Source organism: Pristis pectinata, chromosome 14, assembly GCF_009764475.1.
Source record: "Pristis pectinata isolate sPriPec2 chromosome 14, sPriPec2.1.pri, whole genome shotgun sequence".
NCBI lineage: Eukaryota > Metazoa > Chordata > Chondrichthyes > Rhinopristiformes > Pristidae > Pristis > Pristis pectinata.
The window spans coordinates 28,915,939-28,935,299 of record NC_067418.1 but is presented as its reverse complement, the minus strand read 5'-3'; the positions used below and the strand labels follow the sequence as shown (position 1 = coordinate 28,935,299).

The following is a 19,361-nucleotide window of genomic DNA, read 5'->3' as shown; positions in this document are numbered from 1 at the left end:
AAAGTTGCTTTGCATTTCCAAAAATGTGCAATGTCAAAGGGGTTCATTTATCTCAACATGGGCCTTTGTAAAAAGATTGGAACACATCCATTCCAGCTTGAATTGGTGGACAACTGCATCAGTACACATAAGGAGCCAGCCAAGATGCAGCATCTGATGACCAATGTCTCAGTTTCCACTGCAGCACAATCAGGAGCTGCCTGGATGTGCAGACCACTGTCAGGAAAGCTCAGAGCTCTCCATCATGACTATACAAAAGGCATCACCCAGCGTCACAGCGTTCCAGCAATTTGTCCTCCATCAGGTTATTGGGAATAATTTGGCAGCAGATAGGAGGAGAGGCAATGACACCATTGGGGCTTGAATCAGTTGTCCTCTCTCCAAATAACACTATCAGCACATTTTCTCCCACAAATGCTGCTGTAGCTTTGGTTCAGCTGATCAGTGCCAGCCAGCCATCCCAGACTCCTGTTACCCATATGAACATAGCATAGTCCCAGTCTGGTCTTTCTAGACTCAGAATTCCTCAAGGATATTCACCAAGGCCTTCTGCAGTCTCCTCCACTCTTCCAGACACACAGCTACACAGAGTAGCACTATGTAGGAGTAAAGGGGCATACAAAGGTGCACAGATGACAGACATTAAGAGAATGTACATTGGTTGACATTTCAATTCAACAAGGCAGGGCTATGTCAAATTTATTATGCTGGCAAGTACAAGAAATTAAACACCTTCCAAAGGCAGACTGTCTGTTTCCCCCCACAGATGCTGCCCGACCCGCTGAATTCCTCCAGCATTTTGTTTGTTACTGCAGATTCCCAAGACATAAGGACTACATCTCAACCACCCATTGGTTAAGGATGGGAAACCCTAGTGAATACTTCAAAACATTTTTGAATCTCCTTAGTGACCATGGTATTTAAACAAAAACACCAAATGTTTTTGCCAGCGGAAGCTTGCTTATTTCAAAATTACAACTAATTCTGTTCTTGAAATGTCACCAACACACCACTTTAAGGATATTAAGTTATTATTTCTTACGTGTCTGATCCATTTCCCATTTTCGATGCTATTTGCTTCATGGCCACTTCAGTCTCTTTCAGTTTTGCTTGAAGCTGAGCCAGCTCATAATCAGCTGCAAAACATATTCAATGTTGATATGTCATTTCTGGAAGGTCTGGTTAAACTATATACTTCCAGTTTTCCCATTGGCTTATACCGTATCATGAGGGACAACTTCCTTTAAAGACTTATTCCCAAAATACATCCTGGATGCATAGATAATGAGTGTAGCCCATGTCAGATTCTACTTGGTAGCTTTTGTTTTTGTTTTTTTTCACTAATCCAGGTCTAAAGTTAGATTTTAATATTACAAGACCAAGCAGTGAACATCTGCTATCAGTAGTCTGATGATAGCTGATTACACTGAATTCATAGATGAATTAAAAACAAAGATTGATCCTAATGAACATAACACATCCAACAGGAAATGTGATTAGAAATTGATTTTGTCTTAAGTCATGGCAGAAAGCTGTAATTGAATTTGTCTATGGTAAAGCATTTGATTGATACTCAGAATGTTAACTAATGTATACATACTAATTTTACACTTCATGTTTCCAAGTCGGGTGCCTGCACATCTCTTCCTTATTCTAGGACTCTGGGTGCTACCTTTGGATGAGATCTGAAAGATACAAAATATATATATAAATGCAAAGCACATCATGGAAATGAGGCAATTTGGAAAAGAGCCTATTTGAATTATAATGCAAACATATTTATTTATGCTCATAGAGATTTTCAGTAATCCAAAATTTGCTCATGGTAGCTTGCTGCTCTATCACCCCATCAGTCACAATGTGGAAGGGATTCTAATAATGCGCATTCCAGAGTTGGCATTTTATATATTTATTCTCTGATAGATGATCTCACAGGTATTAAAGATCAGGATTTTTTGGAAGGGAATAATTTCATTGCAAATAAAAATAAAGTTATTTCTTATATTTCTGGCTAGGCATGGGTTTGGTTGACATCTGACAAATGGTCATTCTATATCAGAATCAGGTTTATCATCACTGACATATGTCGTGAAATTTGTTGTTTTGTGGCAGCAGTACAGTGCAAGACATAAAAATTACGATAAGTTCCAAAACTAAATAGTGCAAAAGAGGAATAATGGGGTAGTGTGCATGGGTTCATGGACCATTCGGAAATCTGATGGCGGGGGGGAAGAAGCTATTCTTGAACTGCTGAGTGTGGGTCTTCAGGCTCCTGTACCTCCTTCCCGATGGCAATAACGTGAAGAGAGCATGTCCCGGCTGGTGAGGGCCCTTAATGATGGATGCCGCATTCTCGAGGCACTGCCTCTTGAAGTCCTGGATGGCAGGGTGGGTTGTGCCCGTGATGGAGCTGGCTGAGTCGACAATGCTCTACAACCTCTTTTGATCCTGTGCATTGGAGCCTCCATACCAGGCAGTGATGCAACCAGTCAGAATCCACCGTACATCTACAGAAATTTTCAAGAGTCTTTGGTGACATACCAAATCTCCTCAATGAAGTAGAGCCATTGGTGTGCCTTCTTCATGATTGCATCAATGTGTTGGGCCCAAGATAGATCCTCTAAGATGTTGAAACCCAGAAACTTGAAGCTGCTCACCCTTTCCACTGCTGACCCCTCAATGAAGACTGGCGTGTGTTCTCCCGACTTCTCCTTGGTCTTGTTGACATTGAGCGCGAGGTTGTTGTTGCGACATCACTCAGCCAGCCAATCCACCTCACTCCTGTACGCCTCCTCATCGCCATCTGAGATTCTGCCAACAACAGTGCCGTCATCGGCGAATATATACAGTAGATGACATTTGAGCTGTGTCTAGCCACACAGTCATGAGTGTTGAGACAGTAGGGCGCCTGTGTTGATTGTCAGTGAGGAGAAGATGATACTACCAATCCACACTGACTGTGATCTCCCGATAAGGAAGTCAAGGATCCAGTTGCAGAGGGAGGTACAGAGGCCCTGGTTTTGAAGCTTGTTGATACTGTACCTTATTTTGGTGATAGGCTCAGATAATTACATTTCATTTCAACAAATAATGGTCCACTCTTGCACTAAGGATCCTCACCATCCGGCAAATGCCCTCTTCACATTCCTACCATCAGGGAGGAGGTACAGGACCCTGAAGACCCACACTCAACAATTCAGGAACAGCTTCTTCCACTCCGCCATCAGATTTCTAAACGGTCCATGAACCCCTGAACACTACCTCATTATTCCTTTTTTTGGCACTATTTATCTATCTTATAATTTGTAGTAATTTTTATGTCTTTGCATTGTACTGCTGCTGCAAAACAACCAATTTCATACCACAAATCAATGATAATAAATCTGATTCTGATTACTGCCATTCATAACTAATGGGAAGCAAATGTAGTTTTGGGGTTTGGAAGCAGTGAGATAGCTGGCACTAGGGTGGGGAATGGAAATGGTGGAAGGGGACTTCATTTGTACATTTATGAAACTAAAGCTGGTAGAAAACAGCATTCAAAGCTTGAACCAATGCATGAAACAGCCCATTCATGGGAAAAGTGCACTCATAGGCTTTTGACAGATGGGTCTAATGCACAAAAATAGAAGGACTGAACAGTACGAAAGATTGCCATCGAGCAGGCTTTAATTGCAGAAAGTCATGGACAGCAATTAGAGGAGTAATAACCAAATTAAATTATAATTGGAGATCCTAATTATCCACAAATTGACTAAGCAATGTGTTGTGAGAAAGAAGGTTTTTTTTTGTTGTGTATATTTTGTTCTCCTTTCTTGGTCAATGTACTGTAACTATAGCAAGGAAACAATACAACTTGATTTGGTTCTGGGTGATGAGAACTTGGAGAAGAAATAAACCACAATATGAATAAGTGATTGGTGGGACCTTAGGGTATTATGGCCACATGAATAAAGATGTTTGCGGGGCAGAAAGACAAATAGAATCTTTGTTGAAGCTCAAGGGAATTTTCTTGACCTGGAGATGATTATGTTTGTAACAGGACATGTGCTTTACTTACAAGATAAGCAATTTTCATGAAAGCTGAAAAGGTTCTAGATATTAATAGAACCAATGAAGATAGTGCTGAGGTGAAAGATCAGTCCTGATCTTATTCAATGGTGGTGCAGGCATGAGGGGCTGAATGGTCCATTCCCAATTCTATTTCTTATGTGCTAAGAATTTTTTAAGACAGCTAGTGACTAATTCTTTCCACCACCCTGCAAGATAATGGCAGAAAAGTACAAACTTACAAAGCAAAATAAAAGGGAACTTAGAGAAAAAAAAATTACATGGAGAATAGCAATTAAAATTATCTACCATTAACCATTCATGAATCATAATAAAAATTAACAAATCCTTTAAAAGGGATTAAATGCATTTTGAAAAAGAAGGCATTAAGAGAATAAAACCACATGTAGAAGAAAATAAACACTGATGTAGATTTGATGGACAAGTGGCTGTTTCTTTGCAGTGGAATTATACAAATTAATGAACAGGTTTTTCTGCATTGCTACCCTTATACATTGAGCACCAAGGCTTTGTTTCAAGTAAACAACAAAACTTGCATTCTGGAAGAATAAACCTTGTCCTAATACTGTCCATGTTGTCTCATTTTTTTTAAAAACTGCAGTAAATAATACAAAGCAATACCAAAACATATCTGAGTGTTGTCTCATTCACCTGTGAAAGCATTAAATCAAAGAATCATCATGTGGGTTGGAGGTGTTATTATTCCTGATGTATTTGCTGATGTCAGCTCTTTCTTATTTCTACAGTGACTCAAAGTGGAGCATCTCTGAGGTATTGAATTCAATCAGAGCAAAACCCCTTTTCCTCGACACAATATACATTGCCGAAAAGATAGCTTCAATCTGCCTGATTTTTCGAGAACAATAAATTAGCTACATCAGTTGGTGGCAATTGCAGCACTGTGTTTAATCACAGTTTATCTTCTCCATTCATCTCTATTTAATTCACAAGACATGTCCATTTACCTCATTTTCCACACACTTTTGCATTAAGATTTAATTAATATATATTAGGGTGATTTTTTTAACTTATGACTAGAATCAGGGGCATGAGTGATGAGGAGAATAGTGAATGGTCTGGTCAAAACCCTACAGAGGGACAGACAGCATTAACTACTAGATCTCAGTTACATGCTCTGACTCGGAATCTGACTCAAGATCAATCAGGATCACATCACCACAAATGGATGGAAGAGAGGATTTGGGCATGTTGGGGGAGCTGGTATGCTCAGACTGGCACAATGATCCACTGGGACAGTCAGCAGTAGGGTGAGCATGACTTGCAGACAGGTGGCAAGGGGAGACCAAGGTATTCTTTTAAGACTAGAAGCCATGCTTTCTCCTCTCCCACAAGAAATCTTTAAAACCACCTTGTAAGATCACTTGCCTCAGTATAGATCCTCACTGACATCATCTTTTGCTCATGATTGAAAGGGCATATATTAAGCCCAAGTAAGACATGAGGATGCAATACTTCCATGGATATTAGGCTCCCATTCTTCAATTATGGGAAAGATATCCCATAACAGATTTCACGCAAGTACAGATGATCAGGATGAAAAAAGTGTCAGAATGGATAGAACCCCACTGACTTCTCATCTTACCCTGTTAAGTACATGGTTTCTCACATTTTTGAACTTTTATCCCATTACTTGATAATTTAATTTTTGGAGATCATTAATATTACTGGGGTAATACACAACACATCAGAATCCTGATCTAGTTATTTACAATGAACTTTTCATCACCATAGTGTCCCTCATTAAATAAGTCTTATAGTACCTTAAAGAGGATGTACAAAATGTACATAAGCAATCCAAATCCATATACAGGTATGATCTGGGACATAAAACTTCTGTTGCTACCTCCGCCATTTCCACCCTTCACTTTGGCAATTGAATCATATTGATGGGACTTGGGGAGATGGGGACGTGCTGACCATTGCTGCTTGGATTTTGAGACCATTAGGTGCTGTGCCATCGGAGAAAGTCGAGTGGGTCTTGCTGCAAAAAGAAAACATAGAAATGTTAATGAGATAATTTTGGTTTAGATTTGCATTTATAAGTTTCAATTTCTTCAAAATATAAGTTTTAAAATTTTGTAACCAACCTCTATCTTTTTGTGAATGGTGAATTATTGGTTGCATGATTATTAGTCACATTCTTAGATTCAGTTACATGATGGCAACCTGACATCTAGGTTAGAGTGGATAGAAATAGAAACTGATTGTAAAGTACTGCAATAAGACTGAAGTGGGAAGAAATTGTTTTGCTGAATACAAAACGTCAAAATAAATATACTGCAAAGATATGAGAATAGAAAACCTTTTTGGCAACTGATACTGGTGAATAAAGCTACTAGAGTACAGTAGCAAATTGGTTATGTTACTTCACTTGCAACTAGAGTTCTGGACCATTGATCCAGAACCATGAATCCAAATCCTACTATATTAACTAGGGAATGTTTAAAAATTAAATTCTCTTTTTAAAAAAATATCCTTTAAGTTTCTAAAATATTAAACTGATAAGACTCTGCATGTGTGTATACATCCACAAAGAGCCTTTCCACACAAAAAAGAGTCTGAATATTGTCTGATTAAAGATTTTTTTCTCCTAGTTTTCTTTGAATAATTGTTCGGTGGAAAAGGATATTTTTACTTATGCTGGAAAAATAAGTGCCATGGCACATTTTGAGACTGAAAAATCTAATAGCAGTGACTGTCATAATACTGAGCAAATGTATCGTCCGAGTGCAGGTATTTGGGAAAAAAAGTCTGAGGCCTTTAATTAAAAGTATTATTAAAGGCATTTAAAACAAATAAACCAATTTCATTGTTGCAATCTATTAAAACACTGTGAAATATATAATTTAATCTCTATGTGAAACTCAGTTTAGAGTTTAGAAATTTCAGATACTGAAAAGTTACCTGTTTCTAAATTGGTTTGCCTCTCACAAGTCAGGAAACCTACTATTTTGTAGTTTTCGTGATCAGTCATCCTGTATTTTTTTTTAATGAGTTTTCCTTTTTTATATTTATATCTTACAAACATTTACCTTCTATTGATTCATTAGCTTGCCACCAGTTCTATTTTGCAACTTGGAAGAAATCAATAAATTATAATGGAGAAGAGATGATGCTACAGGAAGAAAGTGTTAAAGGCAGATTGAATGCACTGGTACAAGCTGTGGAGGGTTTTGAATTAAGTATTGGTATCCCTGAGAATAAAATCAAGAATGTGGAGAAATGTATTCTCGACTGCTTATGCAGCTTAGTTGGAAAATATTGTAAATTCTATCTTTTCTGGGTCTAATTGTTTTACGATTGCCAATACTGGAAAGCTTTGATTAAAGGCCAAACTTTCTTCTGTGTTTAGAAAATGTCAGCAGAGGTTTATTGTACATTATATGCTTCCCAGGTTTATGATGTCAAGCTGAATTATAAAAGTCATTTGAAACAAATTTAGAAATATAATTCAAAAAGGAAATCAAATGCAAAGGGGTGAAATAAACTTTGAAGCAAAAGGTCACAGAAATCTTTTTAGAATAGGTCATTAAGTTTCTTGAAATAAAGGATTAATTGAGTGACAAATTATTCAAGGAATCATGGAGAATTTATATGACAAAGTTTAGTTGTGTGTTGATGCCACATTATATGATTATAAATATAATAAACTAAATAATATGAATAAAACCTGGTTGATATTTTGAAATTTGTCATATGATATGGAATAAAATAATAAGTTTTTTTTTAAACAGAGTTCAGGTTTAAAAAAACATACAATATGTTTATTCCTTTAAAAAACTTACTCAATTTTATCTTTAATATCTTCTACTACAGCAATGAACTATTTTGTCAAGGGTGCACAAAAGAATAAATGACTTGTGCTTTAAGTAAATGCGGACATCTCTGAGTTGGACATCTCATCAATACCACACCATTTAATTATCTTAGTTAAGAGGCTGACTTTTCAAATGTTCACAAAGTGGTTAACTGAAAACAGCAGAGTGAGATTTGATGGCACTACCATACTGATTCTGAAAAGATGACACCTTGAGACAACCAAATGAAGTTGTCAAAATTATGAAGGTGATTGGCAAAATTGTTCCAGGAAGGGGATCATTACTAGTAATTCACCCTTGGCATTGCCCACATTAGGTCAGAGCTGCAGTGTTTTGTGAGAGCAGTAGTGGCTTACCATGTAATACACAATGAATTATTCAGCTGCTAAATTCGATCTCTGTTAATCTATCCTGAAACTTTAATACCAAATGCAGTCTAATTGCTTAAAAGGTACACAGTGAGATTGAGCTAATTTCTTGAGATGCTCCATGTTCATTGGCAAATTCCAAATGTGCTAAATTTTGATTTTGTTGCTGTTTTAATGGGTGCATATGTAACAAAGACTTTGCATTCTGCTTGAAGAGTAAGCAACATGTTAGGCACAAAAGTAGCAAAGTGCAGATTTCAAAGATATATGCATTGCATGCAATATTATTATTCTTCCTACTCGGGGTGCCATTTTTATGCAACATTTATAATCAGGCATATTTTCCATTTGACTGATATAAAATGCATTACACTTCAAGCAACCTCCTTGATATAAGATTTATTCCACATGCCCTTGTATAAATTCATTGAAACCATGTGTTTCTAAGAAACCAAGTCAGGACATACAGTATAGTTAATAAAAAATTCCAATATCTTAGTAGTATGTAGTATTTTGAGCAGTTTAGGACCCAGGCTTTAGACAGATTCACTCTGATGCCATCTGGATAGAGGAAATATAAACATGTAGCAAAACTGAGGTTTATTTCTTTTTAAAGGGTGATTTGACGAGAGGTGTTTAAAATTATGCACTGAATGGATAGTAATATTAGAAAAAGGCTTTTTGAATTTCATTGATAATGGGATAGAAGAAATGATACAAGTTAATTTAAAATTAATTGTAAATTAAAAAACAGCATAATAAAACAATAGGATAAGATAGCAAGGCATTGCTTTGGAAATAGTCTAATAAAACCCATCTTTAGTTGTAAGAGTTGTAGGAGTATGAACTTAGGTCACCAAATATTGTTTAAAGTAGAAGATGCAAGTTTGCTGGGTAAAAATGTGATAATGTTTTCTTTTAAGATACAGAGATATGAGCTGTAAGTTTTCCAGTTATTAACAACAACATAATCATCATACCGCAGTTTTACAAGACAAACTGTTCTCTAGTTGATGACATTGAAGTTGTACCTCTCACCTCCACATGTACATTCCTTTCCCCTGCCACAAAGTAATAAGGCATGCATTGCAGAGAGAGTCAATACAAACACAAGAAACATCATTGGAAAGAATTGAGAAGAGAGAGGAATAGGAAATTGAGCTCAACTATAGAATATTGTACCTAAAGAGATATGCTAAAAGATCATAGATTGAAACAGTGAGAAACATCAAAAGAGTTTGTTTAGACCTTAGAGTCATAGATTGTACTGCACAAAAGTGCATCCATTACAGATTAGTTTATTGTCATATACACCAGGGTGCAATGAAATTCCTTGCTCACATGAAGCTCACAGAGTAAACAGTATACATGGTAATAATAAATACGACAATAAATACAACAAATGCAAAGCAGCAAAATGGTGCAAAGATTGTAGTGCAAACTAAAGTATTGCAAAAAGAAATGCTAAAGTGAAAAATAATGGAATAACCGAGAGAGGTTGATTTGAGAGAACGGGAATGTGGCAGCACCGGCAGGAAGGAGGTGTGAAAGATGTCGCTAGTCCAGAAGTCTGATAGCAGTGGGGAAGAAGCTATTCTTAAGTCTGGACCTTGGGATTTCAAGTTCCTGTATTTTCTCCCACAAGGTAGAAGAGAGAAAAGGGAATGGTCAGGGTGGCAGGCATCTTTGATGATACCAACCTTTTGCCCATCTACACCAATCCCATTTGTCCACGTTAGGACTGTATCCTTCTATGCCTTGCCTATTTAAGTGTCTGTCTAAATGCCTCTTAAACACTGTGATTGTATCTGATTCCACCACCTCCACTGGCAGCACGTTCCAGATACCAACCACTTCCTGTGTAAAAAAAGCTTACCCCTCAGATCCTCTTTAAAACTGCTTCCTCTCACCTTAAAACTAATGCCCCCTCGTCTTTGATACTATTATAGGAAAAAGATTTTTACTACCTCCTTTATCTATACTGCTCATAATCTTACTTCAGGTCACCCCTCAGCCTCCTTCAGTCCAGGGAAAACAAGCCTAGCCTCTCCAATGTCTCCCCATAACTAAAGTCATCCAATCCAGGCAACAGCCTGGTGAATCTCCTCTGCACTCTCTCCAGTGCAATCACATTCTTATTATAGCCTAGTGACTAGAACTGCACACAGTACTCGAAGTGTGACCTAACCAGGTTTTTTAAAGTTGCAACATCCCAATGTTTATATTCTATGCCCTGATCTATGAAGGTAAGACTGCCATATGTCTTCTTCACCATCCTATTGACTTGGTTTGGCACTTTTACCCCCAAGTCTCTCTGTTCATCAACATTCTTTAGTATTCTACCATTTACTGTTTTCTTGCTATTCCTGTTTGATTTCCAAAATACATCATCTCACACTTGTTGGGATTAAATTCTATCTGCCAATGCTCCACCCAACTTTCCATCTGATCTATCTCCTTCTCAGTAAGGTCTGTTTAAGGAAGGGTTTTGCAGAATTCACTGTATCATACAATAGGAAGTAGAACACAAAGTTTGAATGGAAATAAAGAACATCTTTACCTAGGATACATTTGTTTTATTATATCTATTGGCCTTGCTGAACTATAAAGAAAGCACAAATCTTTGAAATAAGAAAATAAGCAGGATGGATGAACACTGTGGTATGTGCTGAGATATGGTCAAACAGCGCTGGAATTATAAGAGTGCAAGCAGTGGAAGGGTAGGATTTTCTGAATAGACTCAAACCCAACCTTGACGTAACGCTCTAATTCTAAATTACCAGTAACAATTGGGTCAAGTTATACTTGTTTGATCATGGTGTTGTTTTGCAGTTAGAATGCTGTAATTGTTCAATTGTTAAATCCAGCATTTTTTGGGAAATTTCTCCACTTTCATGTTTTTTTATTGCCAGTAAGCAAAACAAGACCATTTCCTTTAATAGTGAACAGGTACAGCATTTTTTCCAGTGTTTGAAAGGCCTGGAACAAGGGGTCATAGACGCAAGATTAAGATTAGAACAGGAAACATTATACACACGCAAAGTGCCAAAATGTACTTCATACTTGAACATCTCCCATTGAGATTTATGGTTCCAGCCTAAGAAATTCTATCATGTCATGCCCTAAAGGCATGAGGGCTGGTCACCCATTTTCTTCCACAACTAATTGTACAAATGGAAAGTAGGCAGATGAAAATTATCCCAAGTATACTTTGGACTCTTCGAAGATTATACAGACTATAATCAATGTCCTTATAGGATCCAATATCTGATCCTCTACTTCAGTCATGTCTTCTGAATGTTTCTTACAGTGCCTAAAATCCAGCAACTCCATTAGTGCCACATGGTAAATGCCAGCAGTTCCTGCATACAGGTCTGGAACTTTTGGGAATCCCTTGCAAATGCATTAATCCAGATCCTGCTGGCTGAACTCTGCCAACAATTTCCGAGCTGCATTCCACCGCTGGAATCCAACAGTGGAGCAGCAGCTTGCTGGAATCCTCCAGCATTAAATGACTGCAAGGAAGAAAGATGTCAAGGTACATTGCATGTTCTTTTAATTATTTGTAATTTTTTAGTCACTTATGTGTAATTAATTTATGTTAGTTATGTTTTTAATAGTTCTTAAGTATTTTGAATCTTGGCACCATTCATGAACATTGAAGAAGAAACTATGATAGAGGCAAAGCTAGAGGTGTGGTCAAATGTTCCCAGAAGAGTTTTGTGATTGGGGCTTGATCTGGCTACCTAGGTACCTCAGTACAGGATGGTGTTGGACAGTTAGATCAGTCAGGCAGAACCAGATAAGGAATGTTTGAGCCTATGGGAAATATGAAGAGTGAGTGTGGAAAGAACTAAGTGAAGTCTGGTTCATGATTTTACAAATATCCTTCTGAAGTACATTAAGTTCAAGGAAATGCCAATAATCTGAAATATGACTTTTAATTAAAATTTAGATAACAATTTTTCTCCTACTTTTTCTCCCGTCTCCTGAGGAAGTTGTATCTATGTTGAAAAACATCGACCTGCCTCAGCAATTCACTGGATGACTTCAGTAAGATATCAGAGGATGTAATAAGAATTACAAAATAGGAGCAGGAGGAGGCCATTTGCCCTTCAAGCCTGCCCTGCTATCCAATGAGATCATGCCTGACCTGGCCTTAGCCTCAATTCCAGTTACTACTTGCCCCCACTATCCTATACTTCCCTATAAACCAGGTACCTGTCTATCTCACAACCTCCATAACTCCCCAGGCTAGAGTTCCATAGCCTTTCTCAATTCCATCTCAAATGGCAACCACTTATTCTGAAACTGTGCCTCCTAGTTCTGCATTCATCCATGAAGGGAAATATGCTCCCAACATCTACCTTGTCAAGCCCTTCAGAATTAGAAACACCAGTGGAGAGTAACCACTAAAGTTTAAACAATTTTCTGAAGGATTAAGAATTCCTCTGCTGACATATGCCCTCGTGCCCCCAGAGGTAGTGGAAATGTCCAAAGATATGAACAGCAAAAATTACAAGGAGTTCAGAAGAAAGCACAACTAGAAACATTTCAGAATGAATATGAAATGTTCTTGAAATAAGAGACAGTGAGAAAAGAAATCCCAAGTGGGGTATTTTTGCTTTGGTTTGCCATCTTTGATAAGAAGTAATGATGGGTGGCCTCACTTACTCACCTCTTGACTTAAGCTACAGTGTGTGTTGATCATGACCAGACAAAGGAACCTGACAGAGATTGTCATTGTTTCTTGTACTACACTGTTGCAGAGGAACAACCTATCCGTAAGATCTCATAAACATGCAGCCTTAAATTATGAAAGACATATTCCTTGTTTGATCCTCATCCACCTTTTAGGTCATTTTTTGAAAGTGCTAAGTTCAACTGTTTGATCAAACTTTGAAGAGAAAATGTCCTTCTGTCATGCAGGGAATTAAAACTTTTCAACTTGTCTTATTTCCTAATTTGTGTTCTGGTAGGGATCAGTGAGCTACTTAACTCAGACTTGGCTATTCTGTCTTTGGTTGCTGGGTTACCATTTGTATAAATAACTATTGCAAATGTTAATCTACTGTGTCTACTCTTTTATTACCAGATATGAAGGTATTATAAAATGTCACTCAGAATTCATGGCATTAATCTGCATAAGCACCCAAGAGAGTGACATTTTAAATAATGTAAATTGCACTTGATAAGTTTTCTGCCTTTTTGCTCATCAGCTCTGAATAGGCTAATCATTCTTTACAATTGGCTACATTGCTGCCAGTTTTTCCATCACTGGGGTATTACCCCTCTTACGGCTGTTTAAAATAGGCAATAATTTCACATTGAAATTTATTCCATTATGTGCAAACTGGTAATTGGAAGTTATTGGTTAGCTGTAAGGCAAATGAGGACTTAACAGTGTTTTTTAAAATTGAAAAGTCATCAAAAATAACTATTTTTAAAAAATCAATGTATTTCAAAGGGCAATTTCCCTGTCTGAATGTTTCCATTTACAATTTCCAGTCAACTTCATAAATTTAAACTGAACTAGAAACCTCTAGGACTTGTTTCAACAGACTTATCTCTAAAAAAATTACCAAGACTTGAAACTTGTTTAACCCTTTGAGGTTTTAGGGGAATAGCTTTTCTGCATAATTCTGAAAAATAGTAAGTCAGGTAGTCCTGTATCCGGACTGCCTCCCGAACTTGCTGCTCACACTAACCTGTTCCAGATATGGAGGGCTAACCAAACAGACCCTCTGTAGCTAAGAGAAGTCCTCTGAGGCAAATTGGTCTCTGTACTGTAAGTAGACCTCAGGTGATGAATCCTGAGGTCAAGACAGTCTTTGATGGCTACCACTATCAAAGACATTTACCAATTGTTTAAATAATTAAAATAAAAAGTAAACAAATATTATTATATTGAAAGCTCTTTAACGTACCAGAAAATAATTTTAAAATTGCAATGAGGTAAAATATGTAAACCACTTACCTTTCCTTCCTATGGTTGGCAACTGCATTTATATAAATGAGGTTGCAGTTCTTGGGCCAGGTATCTCTGGTATCAGGCTGAGGGGCCCGATGTAATGTACATCTGGCTCCTCTCCTTAGGTTGTTGATGCTCCAATGCAGGAGTCAATGCTGGATCCAGTGGCGGAGCAGGAGGTCAGATGTACTGGAATACGAGTCCCATTTTCTCTCTGACTTCCTTATTTGACCAAGCATATGCACAAGTTCTGGATAAGCTGAGCTGTAGACTGTCGATACACGTCAGTTCTCAGTGAAACTACTGGCTAAAGGTAAGCTTGAGCCAAACCAAGCAGTGTAGATATATATTCTATTTTAACTTAGTCCTTGAAATAATATTGTTTATAAATTGTAGATTTGTATTTTTGTACAACAAATGCAATGAGTGAATGTGCACTCTGGGCTGTATTGATAGTCTGAAGTTAAGATTAAAAATGAACCTCTCATTAAAACTGATTTTTTTAACTCCTCCATCAATGAGACTGGTCTCTACTAATGCCAATGTTGCCTCAGCTATCTTGAGGAAAGACATTGTGTTGACTATGAAGCCCAGCCCATGTAATGCTGTTTCCAGAATTTTAGAACTTACCTCGAAATTGGATGTCATCCTTATTTGGTACACCAAACAGGTGATGTGCTAAGTGTTAGCATCCAATTGGGGAACCCAGAAAGATGTCAAAATTTACCATTAAAAAGTTTTTGGGATAGTTTGCACCACTTTTCCCTCATTAAAATGTTGTCTGTGCATTTTCTGATGACAGCAGTATGCAGAGCTTCCAGATGCCATGTAATTCCCAGATTGATTCCTGAGAATTGAGTCAGTACATAGTTCATGGCAGCCACAGCCTTGTAATGGTGGTGGTGAAAGGGGAGAAGAGAACATTTATTGGCCACACACTCCTTGTTCATTGGAAGGATAGAATGGAAGGGCGGAACATTGATGCCTCTGATGAAATGCTTTAATTCATATATGTTTGGTGACGGTGCATGATTTACTCTTGATTGAAAAATGCAGGTTGTAGGTTGGACTTTTTGTGCATTAATTTCTGTCTTAACTGTGGAAATCAGCATTGTCCACATTGATAATCATCATATGCCTGAATGATAATGAAGAAATGAGAGCTGCACAAGGGTGAATTGTACCTGAATTTGCTCAGACTAATTTCTTGATGAGCAAAACTTCAACTGGAAATGAGTGCAATTGTGCTAAAACATAAACAAAATGATATTACAAGCAATTTACACTTAAAATTTGTGTCCACTTGCCAGGTGTGCATGTTCTAAGAACATGTCTAGACAAACTTCCCCTTAAAGCCATCTCTTATAGTAACACACATCATTGATGATCTCTTGCTGCTGACTCACTAACAAGAGAAAATGGAGTTGGTCATTAAAACAAATGTTGGAAAATAAAACTAAGATTATTATTAGAACAGAATAAACTCAGTAAAACACCATGCCAGGGAATAGCATCAGATGTGGATGTAAGTACACCATGTTCCATCTGTCAGAGGCAGAAGGGCTCAGAAAATTAAAAATAAAATCTGACCTTTTAGCAGGTATATCCTTGAGCTGATTGTTAGAAGTGATTAATACCAGATTATTTACATGTACTGTCCATATTGGACAAGTGAATGGAATGCTTTCCTTCTTTCAGTGGATTCATGGTTCTGTTAGTCTAAGATCAGTGTTAATCAGAAGAGTTGGTTTGTTTTCACAAATTATCTTCTGTATTAATGGTTACCTAGCAGATTTGAAAGGACACCTTTATAAACAGAAACTTAATCAGGGCAGAGAACAAGTGAGTAAGTCGAACAACGACATTATGATAAGTGTCACTTATTTGTACCAGTCAAAGTAGCTGAGAATTAATCCAGCAACTCATTACATGAGATTGATAGGACTGAGACAGAGAATACAAGCAAATAGAGAACCCTGCCACTGAAGGGGCTCATTAACTGGATATCCTAGAAGTTAAAGCTACCATTCCATGATAGGAAGATTGACTTATCCATGACATTGATAAGAACAAGGTAGTGTCTGCTCTAGAAAAGAAAAGCTAACCACGAGTATATGGACTTTTCTAATGTTGTCAACTTGAAGGAGTTTAATTGTAGATTAATCACATCAATTATCAGATTCTGACAATGACCCCGGTTATAGTTTAATAATCAGTAATCAAGATAGTTGTGAGTTGTAGTGATGTTCTGAGCTTGTAAATTACTAAACCAATGTTAGTCCATGGTTTCTCTGATATCACCTGATGGTTTAGCATGAATGGATTACTTTATTTACACAGTAGCTTCTGGACCTAAACTGAGCAATAAACAAAGCACAGCACCTATATGAGGAGTTATGTTGAAAGGGAGCCTTGATGAATATTTTAGATGACAGATATCCCTTGATACCACAATTAGGGTAAACTGACTTCTTGTCTCTTTGATGTCATTATGCTTCTATTGCATCTTGACTGAAGGGTGTTCTTCCCTTTTCCCAAAAATGCTTTAATGCTAAAACCCAATGTTAACACGGAGCTCTTGCTTTTGCAAATCATGTGTTTGCTTGATCACTCTCTCACCACCTTCATCTATGACTCCACTGAAATTTTGAATGAGTCTAAACTACCAGTTGACTTTGCCACAATGCAACTGATTAAAGCACAAAGAAATAAACTTATAAAATTCAATGATATGGTAAACAACGCTGCTCCATAGCCCCAGATAAAGAACCAAAAAATTCTTACAAAAGGCAAGCAACACCCCTGAAAACATCCAGGTTGATCTACTTTCAATCTCAACACCAATTATCATAAAGGCACTGTTCAATATATTCACACATCAAGCAAAAACAATACTCACCCTTCTTGTGGATTAATATATGTAAAGGAGATATTTTCATTTGTGTGTTCATCTGTTAGAGGGTGTTGCTAACAAAAGGATCACATAGTTCCCAGTGTCCTGAAGGTTTACCACAAATACCAACACAGAAGATTTGCCAGTTTGGATGGGAGTCATTGACTTAGAATGTTAACTCTGTTTCTCCATCCACAGATGCTGCCTAAATTGTTGAGAAAATTCCAGCATTTTCTTTTTGTTTTTTCTAGATTTCCAGCACCCTCAATATCTTGCTTTGCAGAATATTAGTGTCACTTATCACCAAGCATGTAACTCATACTAACAAATGATATAACTGCAGGAATTGGCAACTTGGCCCCTCAAGCCTACTCTGTCATTTAATAACATCACGGCTGATCTGATTGTAACTTCAGTTTTGTATTCTCGTCAAAATGTTTTCCCCCTTTAAAATCAAAACAACTGCCAGATCCCTCATTAGACAGAATTTTATCACTTCTGGGATCTTGGTTAAAAGCACACCAATGAAACAATTCAGGAAGATTGAACCTTGTTCTAAGTGGCCCTATATATGAAATCTAAAGCTAATAAAATCACCCCAAAATGGTAGGATTTGCCAATGTGCATAACTTTAAAAAATGATGCAAAGGGGAGATTGAAAGAAAAACTGCAGATGCTGGAAATTTGAAATAACAACAGAAAATTCTGAAAACATTCAGCATCTGTGGAAAGAGAAATAAGAGTTAACAGTTCAGGTTGAAGATCCTTCATCTGAATTTCTTCTAATGAAGGGTCTTTAGCCTGAAATGTTAACTTTGTTTCTCTTTCCAAAGATCCTGTCTGACCTTCTGAGTGTTTCCAGAATTTTCAGTTTTTGTTCTTAAGGGGAGATTTATTTTGGACATAATCATGTATCAGATTCCTTGAACTTGTATTTAAATGTGGCAATTAAAAAAAAGCTCCCAAATACAAAACGAAAGCTGAAACAGCAAGTAAGAGGATTAAGGTTGACTTTGTGGAGGAAATATAAATGGTAAATTAATTTTACTTTCTACTTAAGGTTGTAAACATCAGGATAACAGATATAAGCAAATAGATTTATTTGTAAAAATTGTGCTTTAATTAAGAAGTATTTATTACCATAATATTACTTTCAGATGAATACAAAATGTTTCAGAAGTCCAAGGAATAAAATACAAATTTAACTGAGAGTGTTAGTTGTTCTGTCTACATCTAATATTAATGCTTTTTTTATTCACAAAAAAAATTCTAACTGGTTTAAGCAACTTTGTTAAAAATTCCATTCAAGAATTATACTGTGAGGACATCACAAATTGCTATGTAGATTTTGCTAATTTGATATTCCAACCTCACCATCTCCTAATCCCATTACATTAAATAATGTTATTGGAGCGCACAACTGCCTGTGTCCGTGTATGCTCTTGCATCAAGTTTATCTATAATAGTGCATTATTTAAACACCCAAATCTTACCGAGTCCTTCACTGTAATATTCTACTTCCATCTGAAGCATAACATTTGTCAATTGATGCATTACAACAGACAATAAGTTTTGTTATTTTGTTTAACCAAGTAAATGATTTGTGATATCTTAAATTGTGCTCTAGTTTCAAAAGAATCGCTTTATCTATCGATAACTGTTGGAATTAACAGGAGAATGTAGAAAGGAGGGACCTCAACGTAATTTAAGACTTGCCTTTCACTTGGTGCTCTGAGTTACTATGTTCCTTATTTCACTTTAAAATTCAAAGCATCATTCTCATGAAAACGTGTGGAATCACACACAGCATGTTCCAGGTGCAATAGATTTTAAATAATCTGAGAAACTGAAATTGTGTTGCATTTTTTTGTTTTTGCTTTGCAACCACTGCTTCAGACTTCAAAGGTTAAAGGGAGAGTAAGCTGCAATCAGAAGACATCTGACATTTTTGATGGTTTCTAAATTACTTTATTCAGGCCAGCAAATGAAATTCTCCACTGGAGATATTACCCATTTATCAAAATTGGACTGCAAGCAGATCATCCCTATGATTTAATGTAGATACCTTGTATATTTAACAAGAGTAATATGATACTGTACAAGGTTTTGTTAAATCAAATTTGTAATTTTTTTAAACAGACAGGGGCTTGGGAATTCAATTGCATACTTTTGTTTAATGTTATGCAATTGAAAATCATTTTTTTCCCCCAGAGTAATAC

General features: G+C 36.9%; 1 protein-coding gene across 1 annotated transcript in view; it reads right to left on the bottom strand.

Annotated features, from left to right (window-relative positions):
- The window catches only part of LOC127577833 (protein RIC-3-like), a 31,756-nt gene that overhangs the window by 4,413 nt on the left and 7,982 nt on the right, over positions 1 to 19,361 (bottom strand). Inside the window, exons 2-4 of the mRNA XM_052029434.1 lie at positions 5,853 to 6,073; positions 1,601 to 1,685; positions 1,043 to 1,136 (exon numbers count right to left, since the gene is read on the bottom strand). Of these exons, the coding sequence (XP_051885394.1) occupies positions 1,043 to 1,136; positions 1,601 to 1,685; positions 5,853 to 6,073 (400 nt within the window). The remainder of the gene's footprint in view (positions 1 to 1,042; positions 1,137 to 1,600; positions 1,686 to 5,852; positions 6,074 to 19,361) is intronic.